Raw genomic sequence first — 23,136 nt, forward strand, 5'->3', positions numbered from 1 at the left:
CTTGTCTATTTATGTTTATGACTTTCCATTTTTTAAAAAAATTATTAATATAAGAATTTAATATAGCTATTATAAGAATTTAAAATGCAAAATTTTAGTTCACTGTGATAAAACTTTAAAGAGGTAGCCCTTTCATTAAACATATAATTGGAGATTTTCAAGTTTTAAGCAACAGCTTTGAATTTTCTTATAGCAAGTGGCTTGAAAAAATCCTCTTAGTAATGCAATTTAAAACTACTTGAACTAGCTGTTAATAAAATATCTTGCCTACAATGGAGCAGCCCCTGCACTGCTTATACATTTTCACATGTATTTTATTTATTCCTTTTAATAACTTTCCAAAACCTGAATATACATAGTACAACTTCTAACCCAGTACATAAAATTAAGATTGCAATCAAATTTTGTTTCCAGTTGAAAAACAATTCAAAATTCTTATTCGCGATATAAAAAGTTGTCTAAATGAACATTCACATTTAAACAAGTTATTCTCAATTTATTCCCTGCATGTAAGCAATCAATATTAAACTGAAATACAGTCCCCCCCCCCAAGTTGATAAAACTAGTGCACAATTGGTTCTTATCAATAAACAATGAAATTCTAACTGAAAATAATTAAATACATTAAGCCAGGACTTAGTTTTGCAAAAGAAAAAAAGAAGTACAAGTAGCACAACATTCTTATATAATTTACCTGAATTTCATTTAATGGATTCTATGAAGTTTGATACAAAGAGCAGTACTAAAATAATACAATGAAACACCTTTATTAACAAATTTTATACAATAGATTTCTTTAATTGTTGGCTGTTTCCCTTATCAGCTAGTCTGCTGAATGCTTCAGCCAGGATTTCATTTTCCCTTGGTCATCTGCTACCTTCATGTTTTTTCCAATACCATCTGAAAAAGAATTAATGAAGAGAAAAAATAAGAATATTTTCAAAAACCACAAAAAATGACAGCACAATATTAATGGGTTGGGGGGGGGGGAGAAAGAAAAACATTACTTGCTCAATACAGGAAAAAGTCATGCGATTTTATAAGCTATTTGCTAAGAAAATTCTTATTCCTGGCTTGTCAAAATATTGTCCTATTCCTTTAGTCCCCACTGTAAAATGAGTAATCAAAAGATTCATCCCCCTTCTCACAGGGGCGGATCCAGAAATTGTTGTAAAGGGAGTCATGTTTCAATGTCGAACGTTGTACCACCTACGTAAAAAAATATCAGTTAAGTCCATCCCCCAAGGATGATGGCGCACCCCCTTACATGCTACAAGGCACCCCCCTCCCCTAACCCAATGAGATCAAAATCCTTTCAATTATGCCCTACCAACCCCCTATTTTTTTCAATGTCACAACCTGCACCATAGATCATATTTTTTCAAATTTTCATCATAAAAGTCATATTTCTTTGGGCAGATAGGCTGATCATGCTACCACAAGCTTTGAATATATGGCATTAAATTTATAAAATATTGGAAAAGCATAGACACACATGTGGTTTGAGGTGGAAGAGTGCTCTGTAAAAACCGTTGAACTCATTAGTCATGATTGTTATTTTGAAAATGAACAATTAGAAAACTCAAAATAGCAATAACCCCAGTAAACGAACCCAGTCACTCCTTTGAATTATGAGTCCCTGAGAAGAAATACCTTACAGAACGGGGACACACACACGTTAATATTCATTCCATGTACTATTTTTCACATCGAAAAAATGAAGTAATAATAATCACAACAAATTACTGTCACAGGGACCCTCTCCTGAATCTGCCCTCCCCCCTTCCCACGCCATTAACATTGCAAAAACCAAACAGGCACCATCATCAATGTTAAACTCAAAATCAAATCAAGAATGTCTTCCAGTTTAAAGCAAAGGCAATACTTACTACTACAGGGGGGGGGGGGGGAGGGAGAACAACGCTTAGAAATTTCTAGCTTAATAGCCACTTTAGAAATAAATCCGCACCAAAAATTTTCAAAACTACTTCTTCAAAAGATGTTTTTATACACTTTTCTTGTTGAAAGCATTTCTATTACTATTTTATTTTTAATTTTTTTATTTATTTCGCAATTTCATTTGAAAAATGAAATTATTATTATTGAATAAGAATGTAAATAAGGTGTTTTATCTGCAGTATTTATTTTTATTGCATTTATTGTAAACATTTCTACAGAACAATGCAACATTTTCCTTTGAATTTTGAATACCAAACAAAAATACCAAAATTCTTTAAATTTGAAAGTACCAAACTCTTTTTACACATTTTATAAATGTCATAAAATAGAAATTTTAGAAGTATTACTTCATATGTGCTTCAGTGGCGTGACGAAGGGGGAGAGGGGCTGAAAACAACCCTCAGAAGCATTGGTTTTAATGAAAATGCAAATTATAATACAGTAGTTTATGCATATGAAAAGGCTGTTTTGATGGGGGGGGGGAAAAACCCCTTCAGAAGGTATTTTTGATCAAAAAAACCCTCCAGAAGGTATTTCTGGCTGCACTAGTCATCTGCTTAGATGAGTAAAGAGTAAATACATCTACCCTTTTGAGTGATTAGAAAACTTAGATCAGATTTATTTTCTTTCATTGAAAGAAATACATTGTATTTTCACTTTTCATGTTAATGCTCTTTAAGTATCTATTGTAACAAAAAGCAACAGAACACAAAATATGAAATTAAACTTCATTGATCATATTGAATTTGCACAAGAAATATGTTTGGTAAAATTCTCCTTGAAACAAAAGTTTGGGTACAGCCCTAGCACATAGTGTACAACACGCAAATGATTTCTTATTTAAAAGATGATTTTTATGGTTACAAAAAATATATATATACATAAAAATAAGCAAACGAAGTCGGATGAAATGTCAATGTCTAAATAAAAAATAATCCATAAATGACCAATAATAAATAAATAACATTTACACAAATAAATGCAAAATTAAGTTACGAATATTGTAGTGGGAAAAAAGAAAAAACAATCACTATTTCAAAAAATTAGTTATTGGAGGGGGAGGCGAGTGGGCGGTTAGGGGTTTTGACGACTTTTGCAGGGAAGTAATTTCAACACATGGCGATTGAAGAAATTGGTAAAAATAAAAAAAAGGCGAGAAAAGTAGTACAGAAAGCAAGTACAACTCAACAACACTCTGTTCAATCAAACATATACATCTTGAAAATTATAATTGGTGTAAACTGTAGAAAAATTCTTTAATGCAGGGAAGGGGGTCCTGACCGAATGGGAATGGTATTATTAAAACTGAAACAAACTACATCTTTGAATGCTTTTTTTGGGGGGGGGGGTCGCAGCTTAGGAGGCAATGCACCATTTCCCTTAAGGGATGGTCACCCCTTGAATATTCACTCAGTTTTATATAATAACTGTTTTCCGAGTGTAAGCTATTCAGAGTGAATGATATGGAATGCATTCTTGTCAGTTTGTTCACCAAACCCCAGCCCTCTCATACTTTCCAATTAAGTCGACAGACTCTTGTCAGCCCTTCATTTAAGCCTGAGAACCCCCCTCCCCCAACAGTAAGATCTGTTGTAATTCCTCAGAATTTATTCATTGAAACCAAGCTTAACACAGACATGAGCATGCACTTGATTGACAACATAGTTGCTTTTGTGAGAGCATTAGTTCAAAGTCATGGAAAAATATAAGTAGCAGATTTGCTACACTCACAATTATGTGCTAATAAATATTTAAAAAAATACAGTATAACCCCGATTGAATAATTGTCAAAGGACTGGAGAAAGTTTTCGTTAAATAAGGATATCTTCAAATCAAGGAGCTTATACATTCAATACAGTTAAATTCGGACCAGTGAAATGTATCGCGAAATTCAGGAAATCATTAAATCGGGTATCGTTAAAATCAAAGTTACACTGTATTTAAAATGATTTTTAAATATTCCTTTTGGAACATTTTATACAGATACTTATGACTAAAAAACAGCTCTAAACCGAACTATAGGAAACTTAAAAAATAATAAAACAATCAAAGGACTTAATTTAAAATTCAGTTGCATGAAAAGGGAGAGATATGGGGGGAGGGGGAGCAAAATTAGAACTGTAACTCCCTTAGTTAAAATTTCAGTATGCATACATTAAAACATTTGTCACAATTTGATCTTCAAGAAACCTAGCTCAACACATAAGCAAAACATAAGTCAATCGATGGAAATAAAAGGTGAAAAGTGAGGTTAGATTTATATAATCTGACAAATAAAAACAAATATTATTTGCATTTGAAAGAAAGAAAATGCATGAAAATTCAATACAAAAAGATATTACCTTTTAGACTTTAAAGTTAAAGTAGAAGCATTTCCAATTCTGCTCCTCGATTCCTTTAAGTTTTCTTCCTTAAAAAAGGGAAGAAAATTATATGTAATGACAAAAAGTACAATAGTATGTTAATATGTATTTGGTACTTCATTATAGTACCCCTTGAATCTTCTATATATGCTGCGTTGATATCACAATGTAGACAATTTTACATAGTTTATGAAAACTGAAAACAGGCCATCACTCATGCAGTGCTACCTACTGCTTACATATGGGTTAGAAAAATAATTCACTGGTTCAAGGGACCAGTAGGCAGGGCTTTATTTGGTTTAAACCACTGTAAAAAACCGGCTTTTTAAAGAAAAATAATTTTTATGGTATTTTATTGTAATTTAATTAAAATGAAAATTATCTTTGCATCTTTAATGCAGTTACGACTGTATTATATCAAGTTCCATTAAACACTAATAAAATACTTGGTAGTTGTTAAATAAAGTCGTTCACAAAAACAAAACCTCACTCTAATATTAAGAATATAGTCTAGTTCAATGGAATTTAAACATTTATAAATAAATTTTAGTAAAATTCAAAAAATCACATGACACTGCTGTTGTCATACCAATCATTTGGTTCAGACTTTAAATAACAATGCATTACAATTTTGTAATAAAAAGGAGAAGAAAAAGTTTAATTTCATACACTATATCATGCATGTGAATGCAAGGGCCACCGGGACCCAAAGGCCTTGTTAGCTTGGAACAGGCATCCCCATAAAAATCGTAACATGACTCTGATTTCGAACCATGGCCAGTCAACCAGTTTTCGATTAGGGGTGGCATGGAATCTTGTCAGCGCTGGTCAAGTCCATAAGAACGATGGCAAGCCTCCCTCTTCTCCTAAAAAGAGCAGACTAAGACTCCTAAAATTTCAATGGCTCTTGGTGACCTCGCAGACGAACTTTATGTAAATACTACTGAAGAAATTCTCCAGAAAAAGAGCATGATCATTGCATTAGTAAATTAAAAACTATACATGATTTTTTTTTTTTTTTTTTTTGCGAATGACAAAAATAAAAAGGAAGTAAATCATCCTGAAAAATTTAAAACAGTTGAATGCAATAAAGTAATAAAACGATGCATAACAGCAAAATCTTTTCAGGTTTATTTACTCTTAAAAATTTGGTTGTAATACTTTAAGGGAGTAAAATTACAGAATCATGACATAAACATCTTTAAGGAGAAAACCAAGCATGAGATAAAGAAAAATAATTTTCAGCTTTGAAAAACAATAAAATCATTATTTTTATACATCATCTGCTATGCATTATAATACAGAGTAATACGAATTTGCTTGCAATAAAACACATTATATTAATGTTAACTCACAACTGTCTAATTTCATACCATAAAAAAAATATAGTTGTTAAATTTAGTATTAACAGAATCTGCAACAGTCGAAGTATCGGCATGATTTTACATTACGTAACGAGCACCCTTTTTTTTTTCACATGCTGCAGGGACACGCAGAAAACAAAACAAAAAAGCATAATGCTTTTCAATACTTCAAGAACGTATTCCTGTAAACCATTTACACTAAACTGCCACAAACACAACGGACAAACAATGGAACACATCATATAGTTAACACTACATTTTAAGTAAAAACGCACACGAATATACATTAAAAGTTTGCTTTTTTTCTTTCGGTGACGTTAAGGATTACTCTTAAACAAACATCTTTAAGAGAAGATGCACACAACGTTCTTATTGCATTTCTGTACGTAATAAACAAAAAAATATTTTTACTTACCTTTCATGCTTGCAAAAACATGGCGGCGAACGGCGAGCGGGAGCTCAGAGAGACAACGGCTGGTTTAGAATGCCGCGCATGAATATCTCGAAATAGAATCAAAAATAAAATTACCGTTGGAAGCTTAAATTTTTTCTTTATTTCATCCATGTTTCTTCATTAGAATGTGTTTCGAAACAAAAAGACGCGATTTTAAACCTTTCAATAATTTATTTATTTATTTCTTGCTAAGGAGTATATTGTTACGCGGAATATCTTGATGAAGTGTAAGTGTAAAAAGGTTCGGCGTCGCATAGACGGCATGAAGTCCGTCGCCAGGACGACCCAGGGACAAGGGTAGAGGGCTGGAACCCGGGTTGAGTAAAAGGGTCCTCAAATGGTCACCGTTATGTCGTCCCCAGGGACTGACTAAACTGACGCTATAAGACCAAACTGGAAATACACAGTTTTAATTAGTAATTAAACTTTTTTGAAGTAAAATATACGTTTTTCATCTATTTTCGACAATTTTATCATCTATTGACTCATTTTCTGCGCTAAATTTTACTAAAAATAAAATTAGAGGCGTCCTGTGGACATCATATTGAAGCGCCCTCCAGACGTCAAACATACGACCAGTATGGGACGTCTCGCCGACCAGTTCTGCTGAGTGGGCAGATAGTGCAAGTATGAAACACTTCTTATTGGGCATTCAAGCTGACAGACCTCATTTGCTTCAAACCAAGCTTTTGTGAAATGAGTAGCAAGGATGCTGGTATTATTATGATTATCCAGCATATAGTTAAACATTTCTAAGTTCATTTTGGTGTCTCATTACCAAAATTTATGGATCCACCTCCATGTTGATGATAAGAAAAAAGTTGTATTTTTCAAATATCATGCCCATATTTTTTAAAGCTGGCTGAATGAATTTTTTCTGATTATTAAAAATAAATTTTAAAAAAATGTTGTAACTTGTGAGGTATATTACTGTACTGTAACTTAGAAGTCACTTTTAAGCTGCATGTTCAATAAAAATATTATTTTCCTTGAAAGTGCATTATCTGAAAATACTTTTCCAATGATGATCCCCCCCCCCCAAAAAAAATAAAAATTAAGACAAATTAGTTAAGTTTATTTTGTAACTTTTTTTTTTTAGTCACCACACATAATGAGTTAGTCACCCCCTCCATCCCCCACACACATAAATTTAACTTGTAACTAAATTTTTTGTCAAATTATTGTTCCTTTTCCATTTAAACTAATGAGATGGATTTTAGCAGACCTGTCTACTCTCCAGTTTTTCATTCATTTCTCCCGGTTTTACATTCAAATATCAGTCTCTCCTACTTTACTGAAGGTTTTTTATGTTATCATCATTTAATACTAATTTATTGAGATTTTTGTTTGTGAAAGAAAAATTGTTTTCCTAATCCTAATTAAAGGACACAGCCATAACTTCTCAACCTTTCCAAGACCGATGGCACCACTGTTCTGTACAGTATATTGTATGCACAGGAGGAAAAGACTTAGGCAATTTCAGCGCATTACATGAGGTTGGGGAGCAAGCTTTTAGCATGTTTCTGGTTTATTCTTTTTCTTATTATTTCCTGAGCTTTACACTGTGCAATGTCTATTGAGCTAAAATTCAAAGGTATTTTTGGTATCCTTTGCTTTCAGCTACCCCTTCTCCCTAAATTCAAAGGTATTTTTGGTATCTTCTTTGCTTTCAGCTCCATTCTCCCCCCCCCCCCCCCCCCCCCCCCCCAACCCTGCCTGAAAAATTGCGTTTGAAATGCAAACTTATTGTTAAACTTGAAATGTTCTTCCATAAAAAGCTCTTGGGAAACTTTCCGTATATAAGCTTTATTTTACAACTTGTATAACACATTTTACTAATCAGCATAATTAACATTGTAGCTAAGGAGTATCTAATTGCTGTCTTAGGACTAAAGACACTAACATAAATTGTATTAGTTTTTTTTCTCCCCCCGAGTAAATTAATGTTTGATAAAGCTTCTGTCATTTGCATGCTATTTTACAAGGAATCTTTCAGAACTCTTGAGATGTCATACTCGTGAAAAATTTGCATTATAGCCCTTTCGTGTAAGTCAACTGTATTTTCATTGCTTGTAAAACTAATTTCTAATGTTTATGCTTTATTCCTGGCTGATTTGGTGCTTTTTATTGACACCTAAACAGTTTTAGAAATTTTTCAGGAGCAAAACTAAATTTGTTCACTGGGGGGGGGGGGGAGCATTTTGTAGAATGATCCTAAAATAATGGTAGCCTGTATCCACCCCCCGAATATATGATTGTTTTGTTCAAAAAGCAATGAGTGACCCATATCATTTTTTTTTATGTGGATACTACTTTGTGCTAGGTATACGCTAGCAAAAATAATTTGTTGGCTCACTCTTGGTTTGGGGGGCAAAGGTCAAATAAAAATGCTATTTGCATAACTTAAATATCCAATACGGGGAAGATTGAGCGCGGGAAATTTGAAAAATCATGTCAGAGGACATGGAATGACTCTAATATGACCAGACCCCGAAGTGGTTTTGGGGGGAGGGTAGTAGGAAATAAGGAATAAAAAGCTTACAAAGTAGGAAAAAAGTCACTTAAAAAAGTAGGAAAAAATAGGAAGAGAAAGGACTACACACGTCAAGAGGAAACAAATTTAGCGTAAATTTTATTTCTAATGTAAAATAAACTAACAGCATTTTTGATTTAAAACTGTCCTAAAAATAGACTAACAATACTTTTGAAATATTAAAGGGATTAAATTAAATTCCGAGTCGCAAAAATAAAACGAAAAAACAAGCTGACAATCATCAGTATGAAAAATAAACTGGTGGAAACACAAAACTACAAAGATATGAAAAACAATAATAATGAAGACTCATATTTTGGTGCAATAAAACCATTTTTGTTAAATATTTGTTTTGTCAAAAATACAAACATTCCTTTGAGAGCATCCATATATCATTTGAAAATACTAACACTTTCAGCTCTTGTTGTCATAAACTATGATACAAAAAGCAAAGCAAATATTAAATTAGTTTTAGTTGAAAATAATCAGCAGCTGACATGTACTCTTGCATAAACAGGGGTAGATGTTTGAATTTGAAAAAAAAAAAAAAAAAAAGGAAAAATACTGAAAATGCAGAACTAAAATAAATTTGTTCTTAGAATTCATAATAAAATAATTAAATTAAATAAATAATGAAATAAGTAAACTAAAGGGTTATTATTATGTTATGTATTTTTAGCATTCAACATAAATTTTTGTTTCAGGCACATCATTTATGGGGGTCAGTGGGGTAAATTTTTCCCCTCCCTGACTTTCGAAAATTAATGCTTAATTAGCTGCGTCGCCCGGCTTTGCACGGCCTACCTTGAAAATAAAAGTTATGTTAATTGATGCATGTTCAACACTTAGGCTTAAACAAAAAAAAGTAAAATTTTGCGGCAGATTGCGAAAAAATAACTAAAAAGGAAACATTTTAAATCCCCCGATTACAGGAAAAGCCTCAACCCAGAATTTTATTTGTTCATATTCGAGAAAAAAATGGCAACAAAGATCTCTTTCTCAATGATTATCTTCAGGTTACAAATTTTAATAAAAGCACTGTTGCGGAAAGTTGAGATGAAGCACTGAATAATAATTTGAATGGAGGAAAACCTTTGAAAAATAGGGATTTTATGTCGAAATCTAAGCTTCATAATTAATAGTTTTTAAATGATATCTTTACTAATTTTATCGGAGGATTATGTCAAATAGCCAAACATAAAGACGGGAAAATTACGAATCCATCAATACCTGGTTCGATGGTCAGTTTACTGGCGTTCGGGAGAAGTAACTCAGATATACATACATAGGTACATACGCTCAGTTTTTAATCATATAAGACTATACAAGTTTGTTTGGTTTGTGTTGTTTTCAAACAAAATTTGCATTCAGTATACATCCTTTACCAGCCAACCCCGAGGGGGAGAAATCAAAATGACGGGCTAGTTTTAATTTTAATCAAGCAATAAAAAGGAATATTGTTTTATTGGTTTGGTGATTTTTTACCTCCTTCTTGTTCCAACATTTTTGTCACGGAAAAAAAAAAGAAAAACTCCACGCATGGTAAACATAACATTTTATCAAAGACAAAGATCAGTTACTAATGTTTCTCTGTGCATAAAAGCGAAGACATGTAGCTTCTCTCAATCCCCACCATACAACAAAAATATTCATTCGGAAATTGTTCATGAAATTGAGAGTGAGGGGGGAGCAACTGGCATCAAATGCCTGTATATATCTTTCTCCCCTCCTCCCCCTTTGATCAGGGGCTCTGAGCACAATGAATTATAGTAGATGCGCTGCATTGGTATAATTGCAGCACCCTAAAAAAAGTCCGAGTCTGTCAAAAAAAATTTAAATGTTTAGAAATGCCGCATTGACATAAACGCAGCACATAAAAATGATGAGCAACTCCTCGATATTGATGATATATCAGAGTAGAAACTACCCATTAAAAAAAAGAAAAAAAAAACAGTATATAATTGCTAGTGGCTCTATTCCCCAACAATTAAAAATGTGAAGAAATAGAAACGGAATCTGGCAATTAAATTGATTTCCGATTTCTCTCTAAAAATCGAGAAAGTTTTGCCCATCTAGGTTTTGCTGTTTTTTTTTTTTTTCGCAAATACTCTCTTTGCGAGAAAAGAAAATTAAATTTTATAATCATGTGTCCGATTTAGAATGAACAATAATCATATTTATGTATGAAAAAAGTTAGTTTCTGCGATTACTTTTGAAGTGGTTCGTTTTTGTGAATTTCTATTATCTGTCGCTTTTATTTTGTACTATCATCAATAAAAATATGTACAGTGTACAGGTTTTTCATTTTTTGCTTCCTTATGTTCCTTTTAAGGTTTTACATTGCCTTTCATTTTAAGTAGAGCTTTATTCACTTGTAATCAACTCAGGGTTGGCAAGTTTCTGCCGAGGCAGTTAAAACCTCGGTAGAAACCAGTTAAAACCGGCATGGCAAAAACCACTTTCTGCCACTTTGCGGCAGAAACTGGCAAAAACTCACAAAATGAAAAATTAATTCTTGATATACAACCAGGGTTCATACTCTATTTGGATAAAAAAATTCCATGACTTTTCCAGGACTTTTTCATGACTTCATGAATATTTTCATGACCTTGTTAAATGAAGAGAATAGTACTATTTAATATCAAACTTGCCTTTTTTTTTTGGAAATGAGCATTACCAAAACTTCCATGTGAATGCCACTACCTGATTGAAAAAATATCAGTGTACACCTAAAAAACGGAATAATTCTTACCTATTTTAATCACATAAGTTTAAGTTAAGTAAAACTACAGTGAATGATGCTTAAATGTCGACTATTTTTTTAGAAACAGGTAGAATGATAATGATTGGGGAAAAGGTTGAATGAATCATTACTAAGTTTCAATAAATTTGCTTCAAAAGTTGCCTTTTAATGTCAACTTGACAATTTTTTGGTTCTTTAAAATAAAGCCATGCATTCTTTAGTAAATTCATGTTTCTAAACCAGATATTTATTTAAAAAAAAATAAAAAATATAAATTCATAATAAATAAATATTTTGATTTAAATGTACTTGTTTACTTATTTGTACATTTTCAAAAGCATATAAATTAATAGGTTCAGAAATTTCAGAACATGTTTGAACAGTGACACTGAACGTACCAGTGAGTTGCATGGATTAGTTTTGCGGGCCGTATATTGGGCACTACTGTTTTTGAGAACTAGAATTCCCTATTTCTGTATTCTATCGCATGATGACTAAAGATTGCTCAAAACCTTCAAGAAATGGAGATTAATTCTGATAAATTTTAAAATAAAGATTTAGGAGTGATGGAAACGAACTTGGATGCAATGTTTTTTGAGATCGTTCAATTTTCCAGTTTAAATAGTTTTCATGATGCACAATACTAAATCACTCAAGATTTCTAATGCTCTTTTTAGCAACTGTTACTTTTTCCCAGAACATTTTCCATGACTGAAAATAAATTTCCATGACTTAGACTGAAAATTTCAATTTTCCATGACTTTTCCAGGTCTGAAATGTGCTTATTTTTTTTTTTCCATGACTTTCCAGGATTTCCATGACCTGTACAAACCCTGTACAACAAAAAATGCATGGGAAAAATAATTGTTTTCCAAAGTACTGTAATTTTATTACAAAATTATCGCTATTCAAAATCAAATGTTACTTTGTTTGGATACTGCAATTGCCTCTTAGAAAAGGTGGTTTCAAAAATATAAACAGGTTCTCAATTTACTATGCACAAATGAGAAATTTTAGAGTATTCTTAAAACAGAAGAGCTAGCAGACAATGCATCAAGGAGCTAGCAATATTCGTGAAACTTTCATCTATTGTACAACTGGTCCACCATGTAGTAACTAGGGTTGTGGTAAAAATATGACTGGAAAAATAAGTTTTGAGAAATAGGGTCAATTTGTTTTGCAAAGCTGTGACATTAAGTACAAAATTTAGGCAAGTAAAATTCGGGCACTTTCTTCTTGAAGCACATGATATGATAATTTCAATCACAAACAATTTAGAGGAAGCATATAAGTGAGTAAATTGCAATCAGTAATGCGTGTTTAACTCTGTGTATCACTCCTCTTTCTTAAGCACCCCTGTATGATTTTTTATCCTTTGTTAAATTAATCCAAATACTACGAGCCTCTGCAATTGGAAAGTTCCCTTTTTTAACTAAATTAAGGGCACTAGCATGGGATTTTATTTTTTTAAATGATGAAATGTTTGATTTTTTAATTTACTTAAACAAATATCATTTACTAATTACTTGAGTTATTAAAGACATTTTTAAGTTTTTGCCAGTTTCTGCCAGTTTTTTCCGGTTATAACCAGTTTCTGCCACGGCAAAAACTAGTTTCTGCTGGCATAAAGCCAACCCTGAATCAACTAGACAAAAAATTGGCAAATAGGAAATTCGGCTTTGCCCGCATTTTTTGAACAGTCGGCCCTTTACTTTATTTAAAGCTTCTAATTGACGGGTAAATAATATATAATTGCATCAGAATGTGCCAGTATCTATCTCTTTATAGTTTTGTTAAAATAGTAGGACTGAAGTCGGGACGATAAAAAGTAAAGTCGATCATAAACAACGCAACGGCAAAAAAGTCACTTACGAAAATTTAACTTTTAAACACGCAAACGCTGCGGCGTTCCTATTAGAAATTAATGTAGTCAGTCAATGAAAAACTCAGGATCCGCTTGTTTATTTTGCTTTTCAAGATTGAAACACACAGAAAATTATCGGTGCGGCATTGTAAAAATAAGAATCAATGAACAATTAGAAGTGCTATACTAAAGAAAGAAAAAGTTGGAAAAAAAAGGGAAAAGTAGGAAAATAAGGATCTCTTCGGGGTCTGTATGACATTATGCACGATCATCTCTGAATTGGATGACATTTTATAGAGGTGTAGAGATGCCATTAAATGCAAAAAATGCCTATGCAAATTTTCAGCTTCCAAGATTTGGATCCACAGGATCTAGGATCTCCAAAAAATAGTGCTAAAAATGGCAGATCAGCTTTGTGAGACGAATTGTAATGTTGTGGTTAAGTTACGGAAAATTTTTATCACACTGGGAAGCCATATACATGAAAATGATGATTTTAAAATCGAAAGCAACTCTGAATAAAAGTTGTACTAGTGAAATAAAAGACAACTATGATGACCTAGAAGGAACTGGTAGTTCAGCTGCAAAAACTGCTAAAGCTAGTGATTGTATTTGTGAAACTTGAATCAAAGAAAACCATAAAGTAAAGTTGAGAAGTTGATATGCAAATGAAAAATATACTGCTTAATTTAAATAGGGACTTTTTATTGACCTGATCCAGATGATGTTAGAATTATTACTGAGTATGAAGAGATAATGTTTCTTCCTAAGCCAATTTTAAATAAATGCTGACATTGAGTGTTTCCAATTTCTTTTTCAACTTTTAATTTTGGCTAATTTACCAAAATTGATCTTAATCAACTGTATTACGTTTATTCAACACTACTTTATACGTAATATATATACCTATAGGCTTTCAATAAATTTCACAGATGCAATTGTTTTCATTTATTGTTTTAATTTTCCATCATGCAGATTTAAATATCAGTAGACTATTTCATAAATGGATGCTTTTACAAAAAATTATATCATACTAAAAGCTTACGGACTTAATCAAGTAAGACCCAATTACACCTTTTTTTGACATGCTTGCTTTAAAGTTAAATAAAAGGTGGGTGACCCACTTACCCCTTTTATGGGGTAAGTAAGACACCAAATTGATTTTTTAAAACATATAGTAGTTAAGAATATTTAAATTATCATTTTAGAAAATAATGATGAACTTTTATCTATTGATAATGTCCAAGACAAAATAAGTCAACAAGTTAAAAAATTTTTGTTTCAAAACTTTTTGTATAACGCTTCAAAAATGAATTGCTCTAAAAAGGGGTCCCACTTACCCCAACCAACCCTACTTATGTTTTAAAAATCACAATTTAAAACATTTGTCATATTTAAAAGCAATTATACTTCGAAATAATTTTCTTTAAACATTTAGTGTTCATATTCAACATACAATTTCATCTAGTACATTATATTTAAATATGAGTTTGAAACAAATTATATTTAAAAAAAAAGAAATAAACTTGAAAAAGTTGAAATCAAAACAGATCTTTTATTTATTTATTTTGCAATTGGTATTGTTTATTGTTTCTGAAAATTTGATCAAACAGTATGAAAAAGCCAAATTGTAAGATACTTACCTAAGGCTCTTTCAATAGTAATTATATCTGCATTAATTAATTGAGAAACAATTACATTTTCCTCTTCAATTTTTGAAATGGGCCACCTGAAAATAAAGATATCTTAATTTCCAAAAAAAAAAAAACTTTTGGTAAAAATTACTAAATAAATATTTACTTTGAAATTAATAAACGGATCATCCCACATCATTCTGTGATACTTATGAGATATGTCACAGCCAAATTTCTAAGTATTTCTACTATTTTCACTGAAAGTACAAATGACAAAGTTATTTTGAAGTTTCTTATTCGTATTCTCAGACGTGGTTCTCACTTAAAAGTTGAAATGAAAATAAAGCACCTTAAAAAAAATAATTAAGCACCCTTCTTTTCACTTCTATAACATTGTATGAGGCTTCAAAATGTTGAAATAAAACGTGAAAATATTTTTTTAACACTTGCACAGACCTGCCAACCTTGAAAAATGGAAAATCCTGCAACTATTCCAACGAATACTAAAAAATTGTGATCAACACATATTACAACAAAATTGAATTGATACTAAGGAAACAAATTCTGTAATTTTTACCGGAGTTAATTTATTGAGATATCCCTAATATGATTGAATACATTCCATTGATTGTTGTTCTTATTTTAATATATAATTTATTAACATCTTGATTAATAATAATTATAGTTATTCTAGAATAATATTTTACCATACATATTTGAATAATTCTTTAATTTTTATTTAATGCATTTTCAGTGCATGATTTAGCTCTTCTCAAAAAGTTAAGAGTCAAATTTCTGATCACAGCAGTGACCCCTTTAATTTGATTTGTTTATCAGTAAATTTTCTATAGTTTCTCTTGACATACTAGATCTAAATTTTGTGCAGACTTTAGTTACATAGCTGAAAATCCTTTCACACTCAGCGTTGCTATGCAAAATAATTAGTATCATGAGCATGATTTTTGATAAAAATGTAGAAATTTAAGAGCACCAACATCATCTTTAAGATCAGATATTAAACACCATTGAGTGTCGGCTCTTTCCTCTTCTAATATTTCTTTAGGAATGTCTTCAAGCTGAAGACTACAAAATACAGTCTGGAGTGTATCTAAAGCTTCATCCTCGTTAGGAGCATCAATAGCTTTTAAGCAGATACATGGAAACTTATCTACAAAAAAACGTATATTAGAAAATGATGCTGTTTCTATTTGATTTAAATTTGCTACTTCAGCATTTATAAATATTTCATCATCAATTGGAAATTTTTGAATGATGTAATCACATGATGACACATAAAATTCTCTTAACACTTGAGAAAAATTTAATGTTCTTTGATGGAGCCAAACCAGAAACTATTTTTTCTGCGCTTCTACCAATGAAAATGTCTTGATTCTATAATGAATGGATGATCAACACTGTAAGACTTGTTAAAGATAGAATGATATTTTCTTCCAGACATCGTCAAGTTCCACCAAAATTCAGAACTTTTCCGAAGCTTTCTTAACATCCATTGCCTACGCACTCCGCTGTCTGCAGTAGCTAATGTAAGCAAAGTAGCAAGCACGTGCGAACACGTTACTTGGCACGATGCCAAACATCTCAAACCATCCTGCTGAGCGTTGAGTTTGGGGCCGCACAGAGCGATCCATGACGTCATGTGGAATAGCGATCATTAGAAGGGTGATCAATTGCAGACTGGCGGTAGGGAAAGGAAAGTCGCCGTCCACAACGGAAGAAAATTCGAATCCGTACACGTTCTTTCGATTACCGACGGGAAAATTAGAGGAATTCCGGAAAAAAATCACAAAAAACCGGTAACCCGGAAGATGAGGCAAAAATCCGGCATTACCGGGCTAAATCCGGAAGGTTGGCAAGTCTGCTTGCACAATCAATATTTTAATAAAATGCCAAAAAAGCACTTAAATTGCAGTGATAGAACACTTCAGAAAAGATAACGAAAAGGTATAGGGGACATACATTACTTTACAAGATGAAAGAAACAAGTTCCTATTTCTTGTTTCTAGTTTACTTTACTTACTTCCCACAATATAATAAATGTAGTTTTGCTTAGTTAAAAAGCGTAATTAACAGGTATATTTAACACATATTTATCATTTTTCTCCAACATTAAACTTAGCAGAAATCAGTGCTATTAGCAACTGCTAAAATACATATTGATTCTAAAACTACATGTATTCCAATATTTACTGGAAATCACACTAAAACGATAGTGCAGAAAAAAAAAAGAAAAATGGGCAAAAAGGTTTTTAAAAAAAACAGAGTTTCTCTAACTGTGGTTCGTGAACCCCTGCAGGTCCGCAGAGCTATCCAGCCAAAACTTGAAATTTTTATTGAGATTGAAGAACGAGTAATGGTGGTTTAATTCAAAAAGAACACATTTATGAGGAATAAAAGTTCTGGCATAAGTACATGCAGGACGCATCACGCCCCCTCCCCCTCCTTAGAATTCTCGGAAGCAAACACAGTACACATTAAAATGTCAGTAATCCAACGTTATTAAGCACAAAACTTGCAATTGATTGCAGACACGTGTTTCGGTGTTACAAGGAACACCTTTTTCAATGCAAAGAAGTGTGAGCTTTTGGATGAAAAGTCATCCGAGAAAAGCAACACGGTGGAACAGGAGGTAGTATAAATATCAAAAAAGTAAAATGCCAACGTTGAGGCACATTTTTGCAGCTGGGATATTATACTTCAAATAAAATTTTTGCACTAAAATTTAAGACTAAATTTAGTAGCAAATAATCAAAATTTCAAGCTAAGGCTGAAATAGATCAAATGCTATTGTTTGCAGTCAATTTTAATAATTATAGACAACCACTGTTTTATAAATTTGTTGCATACTATGTTAATGTTGTGGCTTATTTCCCATGATCTAGTCAAGTTGCATAATATGCTTGCATTTATTTAGCAAAATCATTTGACAGCATGCTTTTTTCTATTTTTATTTCACTTTTATTTTTTATTTCTAAACCATATTTTAACCTATTCTTTATTTTATTACTTTTATTCATTCAAATAGCTGAGAAAACCCCCTGAAAAAAAGCTGAGAAAGATGTGTGTGTGGGAGGGGGAGAGTATAAAACTTAAAATATGCAGGAAGGGAAAGAAAACAATCTTAAAATTATTTTTAAAAAAACTATAATTACTTTGTAGAGCCGTTGGCTAACCATTATGGTACTTCCATTAGAGGAAGCAACATTCCTCGAACATCCACGCAACCATCTTCTGCGTCAAAATAATGCCATGTCCCCAACTGGGGAACTATCAACATACAGCAGGGCCTCAGGTGCCTCAAGCAACAAACTTATATTTCCGTGTTATTTAAAGTGAAAGTTAAGAAAAAGAGCTTTTATAAGAAATCTGAAATCTGTAAAAAAAGTACTGGAACTTTACAGAAAACTCACTCAAAGACATGACACAGCATTACAGTAGGCAAAAATTGGCGTTAAATTAATATGTTAGGAGGTTTTTATGACAAACTGAAATGGTTTCTATGCATCGAACTTTTTCCGGGTAATTCGCTACTTTGATATGTGGAGGTTTGACTTTGTTTACTTTTCTTTATTTCCTCCAGTTAAAATGTACTAAATGTAATTTATCAAACTGAAATAAATAAAAATAAGGAGCATTTTTTAGTTAACTATGACAACAAATTCAATGAAAAAAAATAGTACAACTTTTGTAACAAAACACATATCTGTCATGCTGAATGCTTTCTTTAATGAGAGTTTTAATTTTTCAGTTCCTCAAATTTTTCATTCATTTCTTTTTGTTTTATTCGGGGCTCTTTTTCTCATGCAGACTTCATCAAACTATTTGCTTGATTACAAAATGTTATCTCTCTTAACACTTCTGCTTTTTCTGAAAGTTCAGAGGCAATTTTAAAAGTGAAAAAATATCAAACTCCAAACATTCTTTTTGTCTCTTCAAATTTAAGTCCATCATTTTTTATTTTTATTTTCATTTTCCAAGCATTCCATAAATTTTTAGCTTTGATTTTACAACTGAGGAGAAAGTATTCCTTAGTAGTTTTAACGTTTAGTAACCACCACTACAGAAATTTATTTGGATCTTTTATTGTTTTGAGAGTAATGTATGATTCTTCTTTCAAGTTTTCAATTTTCAAGGTCAATACAAAATTCGACAAGAACCACATCAGGTATTTTCCCAAACTAAATGCTTTAGGGTTGCTTCCTGTAACCGTTCATACAATCCTATGCTTCATTTTGTGCAAGTATTGCTTTTTTGCCAAGAAGCAAAAAAATATTTTGTAAAAAAAAAAGTGGCATTGGGGTTTTAACAATTGGGGGAAAAAACAAGAGGGAATAACACACAATCACAGCAAAAATAAAGGACTTTCAGAACAAAATAACGAATAAAGCACTGTAAAAAAAAATCAAGAGTTTTAGCTCAAAATAAAGCATTTTAAAGGGCAACTGTAACTGAAATAAAGCATTTTAAAGGACCCATGGGAACCCTATTAGTGAATAAAAGGCAAAAATTAAAAAACTTGGAAGTGATATGACCTGTACTTAATAATGAGAACCTCTGTGAAATGACATAAAAATATCTGAAAAGCTCTCAATTGAAACCAGTAGACCTTTTTAGAAAGAGCAGTTCCCATTTAATAGCTTGTTTATTGTACTTGACATTCAAATAAATTAGTTGCATTTTCATGTGAATCAAATTCTAGGAAGAGAATACAAAATCCCGCAGAACACTAACCTTAGTGTGGAAACTTTGTAACTTTCTAACACAAACTACGAAGAAAATTTCAAGCCAACGAGTAAATTATTTTTGCTCTGGCAAGAGTCCTGAACTGTGAGAATTTTCATTACAAAAATACTTCTTGAGCAACACATAACAAAGTAGTTGAGCACCTATTATGTGGCAAAACTTTGATTTTTTAATCCAATTAATGACATCAGACAGCTCATTGAACTAAAATGGGTATTGAGAAAAGAAAGAAATGATACTGAGTAAAGACTAACAATATTTATTACAAATATCACATGGGGTAAAATGGTATGCTCTCCGGATCTTGCTATTTACGAACCGGGTGCGCTAAATATGCTTTGTTGGCCGACAACAGCTATTAGAATTTTGAGTTCATACATTTCAATGATAAAACCATCAACTTAGTTGCAAGTTTTTTTTTTTGAATGTCTAGTTTAGGAAAAGCATTATTAGCCATTTCATTAAAGACGGAACAAGGCATGTGTACAAATTAATTCATGCATTAAGAAACTTGTCTAAAATATATCATTGATCTTTTAAAAAATAAGGTCAAAAAAAATGTTTAAACAATTTTACGTAGGTAATAATGATAAATCAGTACAATAATACATTAAAAATCATTTGATGACTATTTTGGAAAAACGAATTTTTTATGTATACTTTGGCATTAGGAAGCAAAAATCAGCATACCCTTTGCAGCTCAAAAAAATAAATTCCTTCGGTAAATTTGTAAATTTAGCTAGCAACATTGTTCTGAAATCTTTACAAGATATTGTGGCAGCTACAGGTTGCAATGACAAACAGCCTATTATGGTTCCACTAGATAGGGGAGAATTCAAAGCTGAGAATCCATCAGGAACTAATCTTATGCCAACCAAACATGAAGAGCGAGAATTTTTCATTGCAGTCTAGAAGAAAAAAAAAAGAATTACAGAATACTTCTTTGCATGCACTTATAAATTAGAAACAGGAAAATCAAAGCAATTTTATTAAATATAAAATTTACCTTATCTTATTTGATATACTATGCTTTTATTTTACCATTCTGTATGTAACGCATGCCTACCAACTGCAAAATAAGAAAAATCTTTTGTACAATACTGACAGGGGGCGGTAAAGCACAGTATCTGCAGAAATGGGTTTCTGAAATATTTGACAAAACCAGTTTTGGATTTTATACTAACTATAGGGAAATGTTAGAACTTAATGTTTTTTTTTTCTTTTTGAACTTTTTTTAATGGCAAACTTAAGAGCAAGCTTTCTAAATAAAGCAAAATAAAGGTAGATGACATAAATGCAAAAAAAAAAAAAAAAATGCAGATATACCGCAGAATAAACATTGTAGTAGAAAAAAAATGTGGTCCTCAATTTCTTTTATTTGCGAAAAAGTATCCAAGAATCTTAGCGACTTTTGCTGCATTGTTAAAAATTCAACAACGTACCGTTAACAGAAAAAGGATGAAACTAAAGGTTTCAAAAGAAGCTAGAAAAATAGAAAACATTTGAGGCAGTGCGCAGTCTTGCATTATATAGACGAACGCGCGAACGGTGTTTTCTCAGAAAATTTTAGGCTCTGCAGAAATTTTTTTTCAAACTGCTAACGTTGATTTAAATTATTATTTTTTTTTTTAATTTTAAAGGGAATTTTTAAGAAATTCCCAGAGTTTATTTCTGTTAAAGCCTTTCTCCAAAAGCCTTTTAAAGCACATGTGTAAAAAAAAATAATGGTTTTGGCAGTTTTCTTCAGTTGGTGAAAAATAAGCAAACTATATGTTATTGTAAAAAAAAAATTAAATGACACTTTTTTTGTCTCTTTCATACTTGAATATAAATTTATTTTTTTATTCAAGGGTGAGTTAGGCAAGATAATTATTTGCAGAAAATTTTCCAGTTAGGATTTGTGTTCGCAGAAAGCTTTTCATTTTATCTAAGTCTGGCAGTGAGAAGTAAAGGGGTGTAAGAGGACATTTTCTAGCAGGGCTGTGGAGTCAGAGTCGAAGAGTGGGAGTCGGACTGATTTTGGGGTAAAGGAGTCGGAGTCGTTACAAAACATGCCGACTCCGACTCCGGGCTTCTTTTTTCCTCTCCTTTTCACTGACTCTCCTTGCATTTTTTAAAAACTGAATACCAATTGGTTCGATTACATGTATAAAAAGATACTAATGAGAAAATAACTGCCATTATGGCAATCAACTAGCTTGAATGCTTACCGAACTTTCTGTAGTCGTCCCCTAGTTTGCTAGCTTTTTAACTTAACTAATAGTAACTGTCAGCAAACGGTTTTGTTGCCTAACATTTTCAAGTAATCACTTTCAAGTAAAAATAGAAATATAGTGTTTTGTTCGATCTCAGTTATAAAATAATAAAAGAAACGTAACAAATTAGTAAGTCGAGGCCCGTAGCTAGGGTCGAAACGTTTAAGGGTGATCGGCAAATTCAAAGAAGTTCTGGCGAGAAAGCACGAATCCAAAAGATTCGATGAAATAATCTAATGTTTTTTTCTTTATTAAGACTATTTCTATAAGCTTGGTTTTCACTAAAAAGTATGCAACAAAATAAGTGTAAATGATTTCCTGATTACAACACTCAATAATTGCAGTTAATCTCAAAACTTTCATATTAAGGTTCATTCTAAAGCGGCCAATAAAATTTAAATTAAAAATTTAGCGAAGAAGAAATATAGGTATAGTAAAAGCTATTCGTACAAATTTGTATACTGTCGCAGTTTGTGTAAAATTAGCTTCTGACGTAATATATGTGCCATATTTCTTTGAAATGTTATTGATGAAATATAATTAAAAATATATTCGCGAAAATTTTCAGAATTAAAGTATTTATATTTTTTATAAACTCTAAAATTAACTTTGGGTGTTATCTACCAGATGGGTGTCACCCGGGGCAAACCACCCCCTCTCAAGAACTTGGATTTAGAAAAAAAGCTTTTTTTCTCTCACGCTACAGCTTTCAAAAATTGAAAGCACACAATTTGATCAATATCTATTTGTTAAACATTAAAGCGGGGGGATTACTTTTCAAATTTTTTAAAAGGGATTTTTAAGTCATCTCACTTTTTAACTCGTAACTATTGGAAAATTTGATTATTAAATTGAATTTCTAACGTTGTATGCGTCTTGGGTTTACAATAAAAAACAAAATGTGAAATTTTCATAACAAGGAATTAATATTTTAATCTCTGTTTAGAGGTTTTCCCCCCTTCCCCTGAAGGGAGAGAAGGAATTGAAAAAATACAATTAAAAAAATATAAAAAAAATCCGGAGTCGGAGTCGGGCGTTTCAAAATCCAGGAGCCGGAGTCGGTCATTTTCCTTTCCGACTCCGTAGCCCTGGTTTTGAGTAAAACATGTTTAAAGATAACTTCCTACGTAGGCTTTCATTGATTCTTTTTTTCTAAATCATGCTGTACAGCAACATCGACCAGGGCTACTAGTACTATATCGTGCC

The 23,136-nt window shown here is 31.9% G+C and overlaps 1 protein-coding gene and 1 long non-coding RNA gene across 3 annotated transcripts in view; both read right to left on the reverse strand.

The window, feature by feature from the left end:
• The window catches only part of LOC129218148 (uncharacterized), a 336,406-nt gene that overhangs the window by 293,245 nt on the left and 20,025 nt on the right, over positions 1 to 23,136 (reverse strand). Inside the window, exons 3-5 of one of the 2 annotated variants that reach the window (XM_054852365.1) lie at positions 20,682 to 20,744; positions 20,366 to 20,583; positions 14,924 to 15,009 (exon numbers count right to left, since the gene is read on the reverse strand). In XM_054852365.1, the coding sequence (XP_054708340.1) occupies positions 14,924 to 15,009; positions 20,366 to 20,577 (298 nt within the window). In that variant the 5' untranslated portion in view covers positions 20,578 to 20,583; positions 20,682 to 20,744. The remainder of the gene's footprint in view (positions 1 to 14,923; positions 15,010 to 20,365; positions 20,584 to 20,681; positions 20,745 to 23,136) is intronic. The other variant, XM_054852364.1, reaches the window with a different exon arrangement.
• Positions 752 to 6,125, reverse strand: LOC129218149 (uncharacterized). The gene is made up of 3 exons (XR_008580294.1): positions 6,102 to 6,125; positions 4,302 to 4,369; positions 752 to 900 (listed from the first exon to the last, which is right to left on the reverse strand). It is a non-coding gene; the product is annotated as an uncharacterized LOC129218149 (long non-coding RNA).

Source organism: Uloborus diversus, chromosome 3 (genome assembly GCF_026930045.1).
Source record: "Uloborus diversus isolate 005 chromosome 3, Udiv.v.3.1, whole genome shotgun sequence".
NCBI classification, from domain to species: domain Eukaryota; kingdom Metazoa; phylum Arthropoda; class Arachnida; order Araneae; family Uloboridae; genus Uloborus; species Uloborus diversus.